At 42.4% G+C, this 21,210-nt stretch overlaps 1 protein-coding gene across 1 annotated transcript in view; it reads left to right on the plus strand.

Annotated features, from left to right (window-relative positions):
- The window catches only part of SNAPC2 (small nuclear RNA activating complex polypeptide 2), a 97,173-nt gene that overhangs the window by 65,141 nt on the left and 10,822 nt on the right, over positions 1 to 21,210 (plus strand). Inside the window, exon 4 of the mRNA XM_086945980.1 lies at positions 3,441 to 3,509. Within this exon, the coding sequence (XP_086802106.1) occupies positions 3,441 to 3,509 (69 nt within the window). The remainder of the gene's footprint in view (positions 1 to 3,440; positions 3,510 to 21,210) is intronic.

The raw sequence follows: 21,210 nt of genomic DNA on the forward strand, positions 1-21,210 counted from the left end.
TAGACCATGACTTTTCTGGCCTGCTGCTCTGAAAAGAACACATCAAAAAACTTGCTAATGGGAGATCGAGCCCCAGGTTCTTCAGCAATACTTCCATCATTGGGAGGACCATGGGGGTATAACCCATTGCCACTCCAGCGAAATCAGAGTCACAAAGCTTTGTCTCCAGGTATCCACACCAACAGTCCATGGGCAATGCTGAATTGATCAAAGATGTTTGTGTATTACTTTTCCATCACTACCTCTATACTGTATGTAGTAAGAAAACGTAGGCAGGATTTTATGAGGCTCACTCTTGTAGCACCCACCAGTGCCAGCCCACAGTGTTACTTGGAAATATATCTGCATCCACTCAAGAGGCTGTCTCAATAGGCAGAGCTCCACTCTCAACATTACACTCCGCTGCAACACCTCAACCTCTACCTCCAGGTACTATATCTTGCGCTTTGACACTTGAAGTCATAGACTTTGGGTGTTTTCATCTTCGAAAATAGTGCGTGCTAATTCTTAAGGAGTCCTAAAAGCCCACAACAAGGGCCTGTATGCCACCAAATTGAAAAGATCTGTTTACCACTGCTACTGTCTAAGTAAGCAGCCCTCACAGGCCTCCGTGCAGGACATTATGTGCTACTTGTTCCATTTACAAAAGCCAGAGTTGGCACATATGTATACCAGGGTACATTTAGCCACTAAGGTTGCTTACGTATTAAATTGACACCACCAGCCCATGCTCAAAATATAGGTCATCAAAGTCTTTAAGGAAGGCGATAAGACCCCTTATTCTTACCTGGGTCATGGGGCTGACATTTGCTGAGTTTCACTCTTTCCCATTGTAGTTTCTTCCATATAAGGTGGCATTTCTCATTGCAACACTTCCCGCTCTAGAGTTAGCGAATTGTAACTGTTACGGTAGTCACCCCCTTCCATTTCCATCAAACCACTTATTTGCCCATTTTCGACCCCAGCCTTAATCGTTTGCAAAAAGGACCTTACAAATCCTACATGTCAAAAGAGCCCTCATGTATTCTATTGACCATTCAAACTCCTTTCGAAAAACACAGCAACTATGAGTAGCATTTTGCAATCTCCACGAATGGTACCCAATTCCAAAGTGGGCCTTCCTAGAGGGATTGTCGAGAGTATTCAAGTTATCAGTACAACACCAGACATAAACTACATGTTGTCCTTAGGGTATAGCTCACGTGTAAGAAGGCTTTCTATTTGTTCTCTATGGTTTTCTTAGGTAATATCCCACTTGCACATGTGTAAAGCTACAACAAGGTCTAGCATCCAACCTTTAACCTACCATTATTATGGGGACATTCATGTTTCCCAAGAAGCACAGATCAGGCAACCTGCCCCTAACACTTTGTTTCAGAGCACTAACTAGTGCTTTAGGGAGAAGGGCTCTGCTTTTAAGTCTATTGACCATATGTGATTGGCAGCTGCACAGCTGCAAATGGTAATTGGTAATTAACTGTAACAATTGGTTTGCAGCTTGTAGTGCTGTAGATTCACATGCACCTAGCTTCCTGTCTCAGTTTGATCTCATGGCGTAACATTTTTAACACAAATTTGCTCAAAATTAATTCCTGCATTACCTCAATATACACAGACGGTGGTGCTTTGCATCACAACACATACTGGCTTGCTTCCACATGGAAAAACGCAATTTAAGGGGGAGTCTGTGTCCAGCAACATTGTGGATTTGAGGGGTTCTCCAAACCAAAAAATCTGCTTCACAAAAAAAACAGCACCTCAATCTTCAACATGATTATTACAGGCAATTAATTTAAGTAACGTTTGCCTTACACAGGGCACAGGGGAGCCCATGGATAGAGGAAAGGTACTACCTTCTGTTGTACATAGACAAGATGTAGACCACTAGTCCTATATTTAATCTCACTGACATGAAAAAATTAAAGGAACCTTTGAAATCGACTTTCATTGCATCTCCATGCAAAACAGAAATTCTGCGATAAGAAAGTACCACTTCATACATCAGCCATCCTACTTTCCAAAGTGAGTAAAACCTTAAAAACAAGGGCTCTTCAGGCTTTAAATGTACTTTTTGATCTGTTTATACATACACCAGGTTGCTCCCTACCATCACATGTATGCAAAAATGTACCAACCTTTTTATGTCTCCTCAAAAGCAGAGCACAAACTAAAAGTGCAAAGCACGAAGAAGAGCCACCTGGGCCCAAAAGACTTGATGGTTCGGAAATAAACAATTATTAAACACAATGAAATCATAGTTTAATGATTATTGGCAAAGCAATAGGGCTAGCCTTTAATACTGGGCTGTCATTGACCTATTGGGTTTGCCTATGGATTCCCTCCCTCATACCCCCCCACAGTCTCTGCCACCCAATAGTATCTGAGCATGTGCACTCATGCACAGTGTCTATTTTTAATTCTTTTCTTATGCTTTTAGAGAACACATTTAAAGTTGGCTGCTGTGTATTTGCCCATCTTGTAATTATATAGTTGTAAATTTTATGAAAAAACAGAACAAGATGGCCACGTTTACTGCGCGCAGTCGGCAGCCATCTTGGAAATATTTTTTTCTTAATCTAGATGGCTGGCTGGATGACGATATTCGCTTTGCCATGATGCGGGCCTTAAATCAAAATGCACTGGTAAATCCAAAAAAACATGGGTGATGGCAACAGTAAGCGACTGCCAGGCCATAGTCTATAACTGAGCATAAACATATAGATGGTGGTGGGCTACAAGAGCCAGGGAAAATTTTATCACAGGGGACTGATTAAAAGCAGGCTGTGTCACAAAAGTCAATGCAAATCGTATGGGCAAAACCATGCAACCTATGAAAATCCATAGCTGTAAGGACAGCCCAACCAATGATTTAAAAATGCCAACAAACAATGGCTGAAAGCCCTGACAATAGCCCCTCGCTACTGTATGTGTATATTGTATGTAGTAGTGTGTTTGTAGCATGAGGTCTCCGACAGATGGCTACCACTGTCTGTAGATGCAACCTCACAGTTAGATGAAAGAGGAATGTTACATAATAGAATCATGGTGCAGGTGTCAGTCCTGATTGGAAATGCATTAGCTGCCTCTACTTAAGAAACAACTGTTGTAAAATGAGCAAGTGTAACAGCTGATCGCACACTGCTATACTTTTAGTCTGTTCTACCCCTCAGTTGAGGCACATTTTAAGTAACCTTCTTCCCTTGTGCGTGGATAACCTGGATAGAGACGAAGTACCTGAGTACCCCACAGCTCATTGGGGCTAAAGGCTGTGTTCCTAGTCTTAACAAAATAGCTCAGTGTAGTTTTCCCCATATTGCCATAGTTTATTCTTCTTACTTTCTCTACACCAAAAGGTTTTAATGGTGGCTGCAAATGCGGTAAAACGTTACTGTGGAAAATAGAAGCCTCTTCTCATTCTCCGCTCGCCTTTCTTTTCATAGGTCTGGACAGAACTGGCTGAGAAAGTGTCAGATAAACTGGATGAAGCAGTGACTGCTGCCTTTTCTCAGGTATGGGACAGTCCTCTCATTCATGTGCTACCGATTTCCATGTGTCTGCATCATTTTCCCCTGTCACTGAATTACACAATAACTAAAACAAAGGAAAAAATAAATAGTTTTCTGGAATGTAATGAACAAACTTTTAGAGGTAAAGATGCAGATGTTAAAAAAAGTTGTCACTTGCATATGCATGTGAAATGGAAACAATGGTGTTACAAATATTTAATTTTACTACCTATGCCCTTTTGTCATTATGACCCTTAGTTTGATCGTGGTTACTTATACCAAAGCTCTAACCATACCCTTTTAACCCTTACTCTGTTCCTTACCAAACCTAGCCCTGACCAGATCCCTCTCATCATCCATAAACAATCCCTTACCCTTATCAGACAGTAACCCTATGCCTAATCCCAGTCTTTTACCCCAAATCCAACACCATCTCTTAATGTAACTCTAACCCTAAACGTAATCTCAACCATTCATCCAATCCTATCCATTATTCTTACTTTAACCCTTTTCCTTTTCCTTATCCCTAACCCTTAACCTTAGCTATAACCCTTACCACCAATCAGGCTCTTAAGGCAGTCCATCCACTGCCCTGATGCTTAATCATAACGCTTTATTAAAATTGTTTCTATTTCATTTTAGTTTAAATTGACATGAATTATCATTTTTAAAAGTATATTAATTTTTATTACTACTCAAAATATATCCTTGGAAAAGTCATACTTTTTTTGAGGGGAGAGGGTTGAAAGCCAACTGGTATGGCCTTAGGACCCAGACTGATTTAGCTCCTCTCCACCTGCAACCCCCCGGTTGTCTCCAATCTACCACACCTGCTCCTGCCGACACAGAAGTGGTGCCTCCCAGTGCAGGATGATCCTGCGAGTCCCGATTGCTGGGCTGGATGAGTGGACGTGATGGAGCAGGTCAGATGGCTCCAGGTGCTGGGAGCTTTGTGTTGCCTGAAAGATGGTAGCTCCGCTTTGCTAGCGGAGGCCGCAGTGAAACGCTGCCATGGCTGTGGTGCAGATTCCCCCCAGCCTTTCGCCCTATGGCCCTTGATTCTTCTTGCTGCTCCTGAGAGGGAGTCATGCAGTGGGCTGCGGTGCCTCTGGAGGATCTTGACTGTTGTTGCTGCCTGCACAGCAGACTCCTGGACAAACAGGCCACTTGGCTTCATTTGATGCTCTTCCCTGGCATTTACTTTGCCCCATGGGAGTTCTGCAACCGGGCTCAGACCCGGGCCCACACTGATCACGGGGGTTGCGCTCTCGCTTCTGTCTTGGAGCAGACCTATTCCTTTTGAGCATTTGGGAGAGCTGTGCAGTGGACTGAACTGCCACTGGAGGGCCCTGGCTTTGGGGTGAGTGCCTCTCTGAGCTGCTGATTTCCTTTAGTGCATTGGCCGATAAGCCCTTGAGCCGTGGCTGAGCTGATTTGTGCCATCGGGCGAACCATTGATGAGGGCCCTTCCTGGGAGACGTCTATCTGGGCCTCCGAATAACTCCTCCTATGTTGTTGTACTGGGACTTTGTGCTTTCTCCTATCTTAGTGGACTCATCATGGGGTGCATGCAGAGGACCAAAGTGGATGCGGCCACCAGCGCCCCCCAGGAGGGGATCAAGCAGGCTGCTGGGATGGGAGATAAGGCATATATTAATGGCAGGTTTGAGGCACTTCTGGCAGCCATTGACTCTTGGTGAACGATTGGAATGTAAAACCAACTTACTGTGGATTTGGCCTCATCTGAGAGGACCTGCAGAAACTGCTAGAGAGAGTTAATTATCTTGAGAGCACTGTACAGTCTCCGATCCCCACCGTCCAATCTGCGAACCATCGCATCACGACTCTCGAGTTGCAGACTCACACCTGGTGGCCGGTCTGGACGACCATGAGGGACGTGCGCGCCTGATTAATGTTCATGTTTTGGGGCTGCCTGAATGGGTTGAGGGGGGACTCCTTGTTGGCTTATTTGGAAAATTGGCTGCAGGAGGTGGTAGCCCCAGAAGGCCTCTCCAAATTCTTTGCTTTAGAACGTGCACATAGAGTGCTGGTGCAATTACCATGGGGCACCACAGCGTCATGTAGTGGAACGCCTCTTATATTAACAAGATAGATCACCTCCTGCAACAAGCACGTGTACATGGCCTTTTTGCTGTGGACAATGCCTCCTTCTACCCTGATTTCACTCTCCAGGTTCCGACTCGGAGGTCATTGTTTCTAGTAGTGAAAAAGAAATTGCACTACTTGGGACTGATTTACTCCCTCCTTTTCCTGGCTTGTGTGCGAGTCCAGGCTGTAGACAGGGTACTTTTCTTTACTGGACCTTCTGCAGCCTGGGATGCGCTTGAGCTCTATAATGAGGGCTCCGTGTGCACTGCAGTCATAGCAGCACACAGTGCCAACGATCTAGGCATAGAGGGGCGTTCTGACCTACTCCCTCTGAGATGGAATTGGAACAAACTAGGGAAGTTCAGACTGCTGCGCACACTGGTGACTAGCAATGGTTCCACTTATTGTCCCTCCTCTGGGTTATAGCTCTGTTTTGGAGTCCAGAGACTCTGTTATACCAGGGCTGGAGAGCACTTTGGTGGGAGTTACTCCGAAATTGCTGGATGGTATTGTTTAATGCTGTGTGGTTTTGCAGTGCACCCTCTTTTTGTATTCCTCTCCTTTTCCACTTCTACCTATTGTTGTTTCGGTGAGCGGATTGACTGTGTAGCCCTTTTCTCCTGTGTTTGATCCTCCGGATGTGGGTGAGATTGGAGAGTCGTGTGAAGGGGGGAATCTTATCCTATGCGTCCCCTTGTATGTGTTTGCATGTCAGTGTGCTGCTTCTCCGTTCTCTAGTTGTCCCCCCATCTCCTTCCCCATGGAAGGCTTCTTTCGTTATGGACCTTGTTAACCCATTGGCCCTTGTTTGGCTTCTCGATGAGCTTTGTGTTATGGTGTGTTTGGACTGGATTGTTATGTGTCTCAGATGGGGGGATGTTTGTTTTTTGTTATTGTTTTTTTATGTTTGTTAGTTGTGGTCTGTGATCAAATTAACTGCTCTTTATATGTATCAAAGTGGAAATGGATCTTCACCCAGGTGAATTGGTGCGACCCTTGCATCACATGGATATATTAGTAGGATCGTTACTAAAACCTAAGTGCAAGTAAAAAAAAGTCTTTAGGGTCCGAATTCTTGTTTATTAATAAGCTCCTTTAGCTGGGATAAAAACAGTGTGATTTTATGAGTGCAATGACCCCTAACATCTATAGCTTAGTAAGGCCAACATGTTTCAGCCTGTTACAAGTGTTACTCAGGGTCCGCAGGCTTTTTTCAGGACAACTAAATCCATAGATATTCTACAGCCTGTGTTAAATACCAGCTCCTAATGCAGGTTTACACAGTACGCTAAACATGAAGCCTACAGTCATAAAGACCATATAGGACATTTTTTTCTAATGTTCTATGACTTCTAAAAATTCAGGCTCCATGAGGTAGTGGTGGTGGGGCTATCCGTGTCGGCACACTTACACCAAGGGACATCATCCATCCTTGCACATATTCATCTCTTCACATTCCTTCAATGATAGTGGGTGAGGATCTTATTAATATATCCATGTGATGCAAGGGTTGCACCGATTAACCTCAGTGCAGATTCCTTTCCACTTTGATACGTATTGAGAACAGTTAATTTGACCTCATAAAATGTTAGTTAACCAGTTGTGAGGCTTTCCCTCTCGTGTACTGATTGCAACGTTTAAGGGAGGCTGAGGGTTGCCCCAATTTAGCTTCTCACTGCCCCTTGTTTTTCTACATGTTTTTTGCAGTCGGTATGCACTTGGCACTGGAATTTATTTTCCTGGCGTAGTAAGATGTGAATAATGTTGGTGATGATGGGTCTGAATAGGATTCCTGGGACTCTCGACTGGTGGTTTGATGACTATGGCAACACAAGTGCTCATGTGGAATGTCCGAGGCCTCTCCCCTTGCCCCCACTTAGCATTATAATATCCTAGCTTATTTGAAATGAAGGGTTATCCAAATTATGTTTTTGCAAGAAACTCATGTCATTGACTCTGAAGGTCGGATCGTTGGTAGGGTCAACTTTATACCACCATTTTCTCTGCTTTTTTGCGTGGAGCTCTTGTCAATCAGTCAAGAATATATTTATTTTGACCTGAATCTTAAAACATCATGAAACCACATATATACAATCATCCTTTTACGTATAAAAATGATTAAAATCAGTTTACACACAATACATACAATTCCTGCATTCCATTAAAACATGTTAAGAATACCTTTTAAACAATCTGATAAAATACTTTTAATGGCCACTGCAATTCTTCCTAAAGCGTATGTCACCTCCAAGACACGCATTTCTGTTAGCAACAGTACAGCTTGCTTCCGTTCATATGTACCATAATTTAAGAAGAGTGACTTTAGGACTGCCTTCTCAGGTGACTGCATTTTCAAACAATCTACTGGGATGTGCAGGCAGTCACACTTTACCTGTAACCCACAAGTGCATTTTCCCTGCTCATCCATCAATGCTGACTTCATATTGCTGCTAATGTGGCACTGGTTTATACAAGTTCTTAGTCTTAAAATCTGCGCTGTTAGTCTGAGGTTTAGTAAAATGTCAGTATACCAAAACCACTCATCGCACCGCTAGGACTTTAACGTAAATTGAACGGGCGCTTTCCCCTGAAGATACGGCATATCCTGCTCTCTGGCTTTATTCCTTACCAAGGTACGAAGCGTGCCCTTTGTGATCTCTATCTGGAGATTCATGTTAGGGAGATCTAGACCCAAGATCCTGCATATTTTGCCCAGGCTTCTTTTAGCATTCTTGGTCCACCTCAGCTCACTATGCAAGATCTAATTTTTACACATCGCGATCTTTTGCCCTTCTTCTATCTCTAGGTGTTGCCAGAATCTTACTGTGTCAGCAAAAGCTAGGTAATTCCAGGATGTTAACTCTCTTTCCATTCTAATTGCCTGGTTCTTGCTGACCTCGGTTACGGCAGCAAGCTTTTCAGGCATTTTCCTTATCCATATTCCCAGTTCAATTTGCCACTTATGCATAGTATTTCAGCACTGTGATGAAATTGCGAGTGGGCCGACGATAGCCATGTAAGCTGTCAACACAGGTCATAGGGACATATTTCCATAATACTTGGTATATTTTTTAAAGCCATTTATTGAGACTTAGCATCCCCCTTTAAGGGTCTTAGTATGTTCTTTCGATGTCAGACTCTTTTTGAATCGAACTCCTAGGTACTTATATTTATTCACAGTTTCTAATTTATTTGGCCCAAATACCATGTTTCTTTTTTTCCCCACCAAATGCCAGGACCTTGGTATTATCCATGTTTATCACCAGCTTTTTTCTATCACAGTACTCCATAAATGTATTCAATTTATTTTGAAGGCCTCTTTCCCACATATCCAGTATGATCAAGTCATCTGTGTATAGGAGGCAAGCTTTATGGTACCATGCATTTTGGGGCTGAGGCCTTTTGCTTCAGCCAATACGACTGGTAAGTAGGCGATCATCAGTGAGAAGGGCAAGGGGGCCAATACACGTCCTTGTCGTAGGCCATTTCTGGTTGGAATTTTACGGCCCAGTCTGCCATCTATGTCCATTATTACCTGGGCCCAATTTTGTGAATGCAGACTCTGTATGATGAGTCGAATGCTTGAAGGAATTTTCTTTTTAATCAACGTTTCACATAGGCATGAACGATAAACGGAATCAAATTCTGTGCGGAAGTCCACAAAGCAACAGAACAAGCCGCCCATTTGTTCCACTACCGCCCTTGCGTGTGACCACAAGCTGAAGCACTGGTCAGTCGTTGAGTGGAATTCCTTAAACCCCCCTTGTTCAGATAGAACAGTTTTATGGAGTTCTGTCCAATCCATAGGAGTTCCTAATATGATCTTTGTGAATAATATTTTACCCACATCGAGAAGGTTGATCATTCTATAGTTTTGAGGGTTTTCTGTATCGTCTTTATGTATGGGTCTGATGATTGTGCCATTCCACATTTCAGGGAACCTGCCAATAGACTGGAATCCCTGAAAAGCGCAATGGAAGAATTTCGCCCACCAGTCATTTCTGGTTTTAATTATGATGGCGAGAGAATTATCTGGGTCTGCTGCTCTAGTTAATTTCAAGGCACCTATAGTATCTTTAATATTTTGCAAGTGAAACTGTCCTTTAAACTCCTCGTCTATATCTGACCAGGCTGTCCTGCTCTCTTCCTCCTAGCCTGTTCCATACAGTTCCTTTATAATGTTGACCATGCTTCTTCTCCCACTACACATTTTAATGAGCACACACTCCCAGAACTTTTTTGGTGTTTTTGGTTTCAATAGGTTCTAACCTATTGTTCCAGCAGCCCCCTTTAAGAGCCCTTTTTTATCATTACTTAATTGTATTCTATTTAGGTTCTGGAGGTTTGTATGCCTCTTGAATCATATTTTACTCTGAGGTTCCTCCTTGCTTCCCTCACAAGCCTTTTTAGTTCGCTGCAATCTTTATCAAACCAAATGTTCCCTGTCCTTGTATCTTCTTGGGCCTTTTTCTGCATACACATTTTTCCATTTAACTCCACTTTTAGACGCAGTACCACCTGGAGGATTACTTTGTCATACCAGCCCTTGCTATTGACCAATGTTTGTGCCGTATCTTGGCTCTGCTGGAAATTCTCAAGTCCTTCCAGGTGGCTCTCTGAGATCCCTGTGGTTAGCCATTTGGGATATTCTGCCTCTACTGGGAGGACCGATTCAACCCCTATCCTGATTTCCAAATACAGGGGGTAGTGATCACTTCTTCTAGATGTTTTACCACAAAGCTTTTAAGCTTGTCAAAGAACCAAGCAAGCATAAAAATCTAATCAATCGTGCACTTCTGTAATCGTGTTTGAATTTCTGTCTAGCCGGGCAATATTGATCCATGCCCCAGTTTAAACAGAACATCCCCAATGACCCCAGGTGATTTACAAGGGCCGCATCCCGTTTTGCTGTTGCACATGTAGGAAACCTAGCAAGGTTGATATTATATGCTATTTTTATTTCTTTAAACCGGGAGTCAAGAGTTTTTCAGATTCAATCTGTGATTAAAATCATCCATCAACAGGATCATGTCCTTCTGGTAATTTGCTCAGATCCATTCTACATCTTCCTTAAACTTTCTTATCTCGCTTCCATACTGCTCCATATTCCCCATGTGGATATATACATTAATTATTGTCATGCTCTCGTACCTTGGGTCTGCAGCATATAGGTGTACTCCGCAGGCCACAATCCAGTTACAACTTATCCTGTTGTGAATGTATCTAGGACCCTAATTAGATATTCCCGATTTATGCCCTTATGTGGTTATAATAAATCATCTATACTACTATAATAAAGGAAGAACTTTCAGCCTTTGAGGCGAGTAAACTCAGGAACCACAGCGCCAATCCACACACCCGATACACCTTTGGAATCGTCTGGGTGTGTAGATGGTTATAGGCTATATACATTTTTTTTAAAAACGTTATTTCAAAAATTTACAGTAAAAAAAAAAGTAGTCCCTCCGAAGTAGCGCCGGCCGCGACGTGCGTGCTCACGTCAGGAGGGCGGGGAGGAGCGGCGTCCAGGAGCGCGACGAGGAGCGGCGGACATGGCACGGGGAAGGAGCGGTGACGTGAGGAGCAGCGGACAGGCCAGCGGTGGTGCGAGGAGCGGACAGGCTGGAGGAGCGGCGGCTGAGGTAAGGGAGCGGTGGACATGGTGCGGGGAGGAGCGGTGATGTGAGGAGCAGCGGACAGGCCAGCGGCGGTGCGAGCAGCGGACAGGCTGGAGGAGCGGCGGCTGAGGTAAGGGGACCCATGTCGGGGTAGGCGGGGGACGGGCCGGGCGGGGGCCCGGGCTGCTGGACAATGTCGGGGCGGGCGGGGGTCGGGGAAGCCTGTTGCTCCCGGACAAGGTCGGGACGGGCTGCTAGTATCCTTATAAAGGCATAAGAATCATATCCATATTAAGTCATAGCCAATGCAGTCCAAATACGGCATGGCTACTCCCATAGACTCCTAGAAAGTACAACGCGTTCTTAAACAAACCAAGCCTTCAGCAGCCCGGGAATTCCCCCAGCTTTTGTTTTGATTTGTCCTAGAACTCCTGAGAGTCCTGAAAGAACTGCCAGTTCTTAGTGACGTCTTATGTCCAACCATACGTCAAACTCGGCACCTTCCAGGTATAAATATACCAGCATCTGCCTTAAGCAACACACGGTGGTTTGGAGCAGAATCGGATATCTACTGGCCCGACGCCCTGCTGATGCGAGTGCCGAAGGAAGCCGACCCTCCCTGCTGACGCACTGAGAAAGACGCTGTCTTTTCTCCTGCCGAGAAAATCCAGCTCCAGTGTTTTCCGGTCACCCGTGCGGGTTTCTGGGAGATCGAGTCCTGAGAGAGAGATACAAGACCTCCTTCATTCTATACCTAAGGTACAGAGCTGATTAGACCCATAGAGAATTCTTGATTCAGATTCTTGGCAAAAATCTGTAACTCATCTACTCCTTCCCACGTACTAGGCTTAGGTTAGGTACACTGGGGTAGGGCTATCTTAGAAACACCAGTTGAGTACATTTAGTCATTATTTTATCATTGTATGTATTTTATCCATTTTAAGTATCTTATGGCTTAGAAACCATATAAATGCTTTTAAAGTATTATTTCATACTACTCCTTTTACTGTACACACTTTACTTTATGACAAGTATTGCAATTGTGGCAATTCATTTCTCTTGCATGAGAAAGAAGACTGCTCAATAAATAACCCTTTTATTGAAAACGCCCATCTCTATTTCTCTGCATTTCTGGTGAAACGAAGCATGCACGATTGACTGAGTAAAATAGCTATCTATTGTTTCCGCAACTCTAGAGATATATTCCTTATTGCAGGGGGAACAAAGTTCTCCTGTGATATGGTTGTCAGAAGCTAATCCCTTCTTGTCTATTCAGGAAAGCTAAACGCCTTCTTGTTTACTCGAGAACGTTTCTAGTGATCTCTGAGCTAGCTGGCACACACAATTAAGTCTAACATATTCAATAGAGACCTAGTCGACCTCAGTCCTACGTCTAAGCTATCGTTTGTTATTCCAATGCGCAGAGCCTATTGGCAATATAGGAACTACACTACATGGCGCCCAATGTTTGGTAAGGCGATAATTTAACGCTAGATACTAGAGTAACTCATTTCTGCTTTTCACACAGACCCCTTTTCCCTTAAAAACTCCAATAGACGTCTGGAGTGGGTAAAAGGTTAATATCTGCCAAAACTTAGTAGGAAGAGATTCCTATGTATTAGTTTTTGGTTTAGTCAACGTTGATGGATACAGTGTTCCAAAATATTGTGCACCTAATCTTTGTTTCCTTGAAACTTGATCTGCAAACTTTCTGTCAGCAAAATGACAGAGAGTGACGACAAAAGGGATAGAGCTAGACTAGCAGCTCAACTTTTGACGGATGACGCAAGTCTCCAACAAGATCAACCGGATAAAATACTCATCCTGGTAAATGTAAGGAAAACCTTAACTATAAAACTTATAGAAAACAGAGTATCATCAAGAGGTGGTACAGTCATATTTGTTGTCGAGGCACATGAATATCGGCAGACAGAGGTATTCTATTCATGGATAAATTTTCCAGCCGCAAATGCTGTAACACACGAGTTCCACTACTACAAAGTAGGGGAACCTTCAGCGGAATACACTCCTTTCGAGGAAATTGAAATTCCAAAAACTTACCAAGAGCATGAGCTCTGGTTCAATGGCGCCCTAAAACATCAAAATCACATTACCAGGCTTGGTCCACTAGGTAGACCAGGAGCCACATGGCCGGTTCTAGCCCGCTATACACCACATCCTGACATTGAAAAAATGTCTAGCGAAGAACTTTTAGTTCGACTAAAAGAATTAACAAATGCATATAGGCAATTAGTTCAATTGACAATTGACGGTACAACCTACCGCCAAAAACTAAAAGAAACAGATTTACAAGACCAACCTTTTGAAGTTGCCAGAATAATTGAAAAATCCTATGAAGAATTAGGTAGAGACAGTTTAGGTGGTAAACCACTAAAACCACAACGAACTGAAAATCCTGAAAAAACCTTCATTAAAAATAATCTCAATTCTCAAAAGAAGAAGTGGGAGGGTAATAAGCAAACAACTCCCAGAGAAAAACATTTTCAGACCAAAGGAAGGTCTCCCCAACGAAGAGATAGATCTCCAGAAGGGGGGGCAAGTCTCCACAACGGGAGCCCTCTGAAAAAAGATATAACCTTAGAAATAGGGAAAATTTGAGAAAACCTGACTGATATCAAGATATTGATACATGTCCCTCTCGATCTTTTCAGACTTCCTCACAGAAATCGGAAAAAAGAGGACAGTCCGAACATAATGAAGAGCGCGTCAAGTCCAAAGACCGAGAAGCTGCTCATCAAAGTAAAAAATTACAATTTCCCAAAAAGAAGGTAGCCAGTATTAAAATAAAACATGCCGAGGATCCTGAGGACACAACTCAAGAAGGAGAGTAATCCCAAACAATGCTAGACAGCGCAGCAGAAGTGACAAGAGCTCGCTAGATCCTGATGAATCTTCTGGAGACAGTGGACACGAATGAATACAATCAAGTGGAAACTGCAGACACCAGAGTTAGCGTGCCCCATATACTATATGAAATAACATTACGTATAGAGAGAGATAAAACTAGGAAAATAAAAGGTCTCTTCTGGGAAAACCTATCTAAAGGCTATGATATCCTTCTAGCAGAAAAAGACTGGCCACCAGAGTTGTCAGGGAGTGCCCACATGGCAAAGAAATGATTATGCCAGCCTTCTCAAATCACATAAAAAATACACATATGCAAGAAAATGGGCAGTGGCCCAAGCTCCTGCATTATATAAAAATTATGTAGGATGGAATGAGGATTCTCCTTACCATAAAATCCAGTTAAAAATCAACCAACTGCACAAAGGCAGTATTCTGTTAAGCAAGAAGCTAAAAAACCAGTCAGAGAGATCTTAGATCAACTAGAATATCAGGGGGTGATTGAAACATGCTCCTCACAAATGAACAATCCTTTGTTTCCTGTCTCCTAGCCAGACGATTCATATTGTCTAGTTTTGGACTACAGACACCTAAACTCTTGTTGTAAAACATTTGGAGTACAAAACTCACACAGTGCAGCACTAATGAATAATATCGTGCGCAAAAAATATAAAACGATATTAGATATTTCAAATGGTTTTTTCTCTCAAAACATTGCACCAGAAAGCAGGTATTTGACCGCTTTCTCTAGCGAGGCCGCAAAAGCAATTTTGTCGTCTCCCACAGGGATTCAAGAACAGCCCAGGATTACTTTAAGCTAGGGTAACAGAGTTACTACAAATATATGATGATGAGGCATTATCCTATGTCGATGACATCTATCTACAGACAATGACCTGGAGACACACTTGAAAAGAGTGAACACCATCAAACTTGGGTTCGCATCTGAAGGGTACAAATTTAACTTTAAAAAATCACGAATTGCCCACCAGACAGTCCTATTTTTAGGATATGAATTATCAAGTGAAGGCAAAAGCCTAGCAGACAACTTCTTAGAGAAGTGTGCAGTACTCCAAGCTCCAAAAACGCTGAAAAACTTACAATCAATTCTAGGTTTCCTGAACTTCGGAAGAACTTACATTCTAAATTATGCAGAGAGGGTTAAACCACTCTACGAATTAATAAAACCTGATTGCAAACCAACTAACTGGACTCAGAAACACACAGAAATTTTAAGATCACTACAAACAGACATGTTCACTAAAACAAAACTGCAAACACGCGCTAACGAACGCAACCTTGTAATCCGAGTCATCCCAGGAAGATGCAGATTTACATACCTGACCTCCAATGAGGGAGAAACAGTACCAATAGCTTTCAAATCACACGTGTACACACAAGCTGAAATGAAATTCAGTTCTACTGAAAAAATTCTAACTGCGGTACAAACTGCTGTAGCAAAAGAAAGATCCCTCGCACAAGGTAAACATATAATAATTGTTACACCTGTACCTGCTTTAGAAGCAGTAACAAGAGCAAGCATTCCAAATGCTAAAGCATTACATCCGAGATGGATACATTGGGTTAATTCTCTTGCTGCACCAGATGTAGTATACCAATTTGATCCCAAAATGAAAAAGCTAGAACATCTAGAATACGAAAAAGAATGTCCTCTGTCGATCGAAATTCTACCTCTGGAACAGTACACCTGTGTAATATACGCAGATAGATTTGCAGAACATTACGTTGTGGATAAAAAGGTTTACAATTCAGCGTGGGCGATTGTTAAAGGTCGCTGGCGCTTAGGTAAATTTAGACCAATGGTCACTAAAACTGAATCAATTGGAAACTGTAAAGCTCAGCGAGCTGAACTACGAACTTTAAAGATGGCGCTTTAAAATGCAGATCGTGAATTCCCCACACTAATAGTGTGTGACTCGCATTACTGCGTCAAATCTTACAATAATTCCATGCAGACCTGGATAAAAAGTGGTTACAAAGATGAGAGGTGGCACAATAAAACATAAAAATCTTTGGGAACAGGTAGTTCTTTTGCAGAAAGAACTACGAAACACTCACGTGATACATACGCAGTCTTCAACGTGATGGCGTTCAGGTTGCAGGGAATTCATTGGCTAATAAAGCCACAGCGGCGGCTGGTCAATCGGCTTCCGTAGCTAAAAAAAAGCGTTTTAAAAAACAAATAGATGGAGAAACGCTACAAGCAGTAAGAGCCTCAATGGAAGGCAATTATGCGGCTTTACCTCTAAACTATCCACTCGGAAATACGTACATAATTGATGCGAACTCCGTTCCTTTTGCTCAAATCCCTGGAGTGGGGGATAGAGTAATTCCAAACACGAACCGGAGGGTCTTCTTGATTCAAGAAGCACACATGGGATTGGGTCTGAGGCACCAAGAGATCCTGAAATCTCTAATAGAATTGCAATCACGATACTGGTGGCCGGGAATGAGCGTGTAAGTTTATAACTGTGTAATGGAGTGTCAGGACTGCAATAGAGATCGCAGTTATGAACCGGACCAGATATCTGACTCTATCACAGTAAGACCAGCCCAGACACCCCTGTTAGACAACATTAGACTATCTACATGCAGGCGTCTGACCGGACAAATGCGATCCCGTAATATTAAGCCAAGATTCATTTGGATGTGGCCCCAGCGCTCGGCTGACGCCAGAACTGTTATAAAAGATTTGCGAGTTGTTATCGGCACATACGCAATTGGCATGCTACATTATGATCAGGGTCCTGCGTTTAACTCTTGAGCTTACAAAGGGGCCATGACCAGCATGGGCATTGCATTGCGGTACTCTAGTCCATTCCATCTTGAGGGAAATGCGGTAGTGGAGAGAAAAAACTGTGACATAAAGGAATCTATAACAGCGAGGGTATTAGGTTCGGGTGATGGGTGGGTGATACATCTAATAAGTGTCCAGCGTAGTCTTAACAATCTACCAAGAAATTCTCTGGGTGGAATCACTCCGTACTAACTTTTGTTTGGTACAAGAATGATAATCGAAGATCTCGATTGTCAGACTTCAGTGGTGAAACAAAAAGCTTTTGATATCAAAGATCGTTTGGCTGTTTTACAGGACTTAAATGAAAAAAGAAGAAGTCTAAGTAACACAAAACTAAAGCCAACGGCCACTGAAGAGAAACCACCTGTCCCAGCAAGACCTGTCTGGATTCCAAAGATTGGGGATCTGGTCAGAGAAAAGATCGCGGTGAAGAAGGAATTTGGGCCTTCTTACAGAAAAGCAGTACCTGTCGTAGCTCAGCGGAACAAGTTCAGTAGTACTACCGCCCCTTGCTGGTAAAAAGGAGAACCGAGTTGTATCAATCGACCTGGTAAAACCACAACCATGTGGCCAATAATAAGTAGTAGGCCCAGTGGACTCCCAAGAAGTAGCGGAAGACCAAACCTTGCTACAATCCAAGCAGTTCAAACTGAGAGACTAATCACATTCGATAAACTTGCAGTGAATAAAATAGGACTATGCAACAAAGCCATGGAACTTGTGCCTCTTGAAACCCAAATTGCAACAGTTCGTCAAGAAACACCTGTCTACAATGATGTAGCCTCGGGCTATTCAAATATGAAAAAGGAAGAAGCAACTACAAAGATTAATAACAATCCTGATGACATCCAAACAATTGATAGAACTGCATCTGGCTACTTTATCAATTTCGATGACTTTTCTGATGATCCAAGTGAACATGGAGGCAAGCCAGCAAACAAAACTTTCAAAGACAAAATTACAGAACTCTTTCATCAACTTGGAGAAACATATCTGATTTCACCCTGGATTGAACTGTGGATTGTGTTAGGTGTACTTTTCCTCCTGCTCTGGCTCATCTTAGTTTTAAGCTTGGGAAGAATGATCAATGGAAAATACAGTACAATGGACACAGCAAGTCAGAACATCAACTTGGTTCTAAAACCTCACAGATCCTCTCACGTTGAAAAAAGAGAGCTATCATCAGAGAACGTCACAGCCATTCCTATACCTGGTGGTGTAGCTTGGGACAATACTGGTTACGAAATCTATCGCTCGGTTGAACTCTTTGAAATATCCACATCAGTTCAAGATTTCTTTAAGTGACTTCGTATCACCTAGTACTTTCTCTGATGATTGGGACTTTGAAAATATTAATAATATGATGTCAGATTTAGAAATGTCAGCAAAATTTACAGAACCTGATTATTTACAGGGTTCATTGAATTATGAAGAAATGTATTGCTTCAATCATTTTGGGCATCATTATTTGCATAAATCTGCTAATCCTAGAAATGTGTTCAGTTATAAACAATGGGAACATTGTCCAACTCCGCCAAAAGGTAGTTCGAAAACATTTTATGAAAAATTCCCGTACTTCTCAGGGTTTAATGTCACTGATCCAGAAACGTTTTATTTTAAAATTATGAATAACATGTTGACAAATACTAAACTGATTTATTCTGAAAAATGTTATGAAAAAATGTCTACATTTGGTTTTGAATTTTGGAAAACAACATTGAGACAAAAACTGTCTGGGGTACAAAAGAATGGCAGGTACAAGGTTTGGAATCATTATTCAGAGCCTGCATGATCCCAGAACAAATAATGTTCCTGAATGACACCATTCAACAAACAACCTGTCTTGGTCTAGCCAAGATAAAAGATTTAAACAGCCCGTCTATACCAAAGCCTATGCCTGATAGAAACAACACTACAGATGAGGGGTTAGACGTGTCCCATATTTTAAAACAAAACAGAACAAATCCTAATTGGAACAAATGGTTGATCTGGCCCACAGACACTAATAACTGTCAAGATAGATTCCTGAACAAAATACAGGGGTTCAAACAGAATAGGCCAGGCCCAAGATATTCCTAGAGACTACATCCAGGGATATGTACAACCTATAGTGTAGGAAAAGTATGCCTCGAATGGCTACAATAATCCACACTACCCGAAATTAAGCAACACTTGACTTTACTTAAAGAAGGTGCTGACTTGCAAGATTTCTTACTGGGACCTCGCAAACAGCGTCAAAAACATTTCATATATGCCGGTATATACGCAGCTTACAATGAAGGTTGGAAAATAACACAAATTGAAACTGCAGAAAAAGTACGAGAAATTGATTGTATTCGTTTGGAAAAATCACTTTCTGAAGTGGACAATGGGTTAACGACTCTGTCCTCCAGAATTAATTCACTGGACAGCATTGTATCTTCTGCTATTGATATAATAGAACAGGATATGCTAATGTTACAACATGGCCAGTCCCAATTAAGTTCTATTGTACAGTTAGGCTGGACGTTACAAAATTTGCGTTCAGGCAACGTGCCATGGCGTCTAATCAACACAACGTCATTATTTTCTATCTATAACCTTACTGATAGACAAATCTCTTTGGCAAAGAGAGAGGCAGACTATACGGTGCTGAGCATTGAAAAACTAGAAAAATTACCATTGACAATGTCAGAACAACCGGTCATTGAATGGATAATACATGGCACCATTACAACCCCGATAACAACGTTTCAGTTTCAATACTGCCAAAAGTATATACCAACAGGCCTGTATGAAGAGTTGGGTAAAGGATACATCAAGTCAACCTGGAATTTACCTTATACACATAGATGTTAGAGTGGGGGCAAGAAAGAAGTATTTCTTAGTGGTAACAACTGTAAAAAGTCACTAAGCGATACACTTCTGTGTCAAGGAATTAACTTGCATGGAGCCTGCAAAGTTTCATCAAATAACCTTTCATGTCACCTGTACGGCACCCCTGCTACACAGATAGAGCTTTTTTCAGACAGCTTTCCAACGGCAGCTACGTTTATAATAAGTGACCACAGCTGTTGTGGCATGGTGCCAGGAAAAGCCTATCTCATGAGCGTTACTTCCATGGTCACTTGTTGTATGCAAGTATTGTATCCAAACAGCAAACCAGACATGGCGGCGGCAATATGGCCTTCTTTGAATATCTCTTCTATTCGAATTGATACTTTAAGCAGAATGAAGTCTATTCTTTTACAAAAAACTGTGCCTTTAACCTCGTCTAGAGAAACGTATGATTTGCAAGGACAGCAACAGAGATACATGCATTATCAACAAATTGCCACGTACATTTCGTAGAAATGTTAAGTCAGATCTTAAACATGTCTGAAACCAGCGGCATCGCACATGTATTTAAGACAATTTTTTCGGCCCTGCTAACACCCTTCGAAGCAGTTCTTGGCATCTTCCGAATTTTGTGCATTCTGTGTTCAACGGCCTGCCTCTCATCTTGGGACTCGTAGCAGGAATCTTATTTTTGTTCCTTCTGCTCCGATATGGCAAGTCAAGTCACAGACAAATCTCAGGCTACAATGGAAGACACGATCCTACCAGTGCAATACCGAGAGCGGATCACTAAAGTCCTGGCTTGGCTCGGCTAAGAGATCTGAATACTACCTGGTTTCTTTCATTCAGACCCATCTGGCAAGTTTGCATCTTACCTGTTCTACGATGCTTGCTGAGCGGAGAAGAATGCGTGTTAGACTTCTGTCTCACACTTCCATCAGCAGTACCTATGGATGTTGATACTTTGCTTGGTTCGGTAACGGCTCATGCAACATGTTGTCCCCAGTGGCTACCCATTCTGAGGACAGCATTCGTTGAGACCTCACCATTACGATTAGGTGGCGGTGAGGTACGAGATGAAAGCAGCACACAGGTACAACCTTCCGTGACTATTGCTGATCTAAACACCAATGGTGGCAATGCATCGCACATATGCACTATTTCACCTTTTCAAATTTGGCCCAACTTTCACCTACTGTGGTAGACAAATTTTTTGCCGGCCTATCTGAGGTAATGTTCTCTCCTAACAACGGGAATAATATTGGAAATAACGAGCACACAGCGTTCCCTGAACTTTGAATTCGGCCTTCAGTTTTGATAAACAGAACTTCTAAAAACCATTGGGACTATTTTTCCTCCCGAAAGCGAAATTATTTTTCTCCAGTTCCCAAAATATTTACTTTTTTGGCACATGATACTCTGCTTAAAGTAGAACTATTCTTAGAGAACAAGATTTCTATTTTTACAGTCTTGTATA

Source organism: Lissotriton vulgaris, chromosome 12, assembly GCF_964263255.1.
Source record: "Lissotriton vulgaris chromosome 12, aLisVul1.2, whole genome shotgun sequence".
NCBI classification, from domain to species: Eukaryota; Metazoa; Chordata; class Amphibia; order Caudata; family Salamandridae; genus Lissotriton; species Lissotriton vulgaris.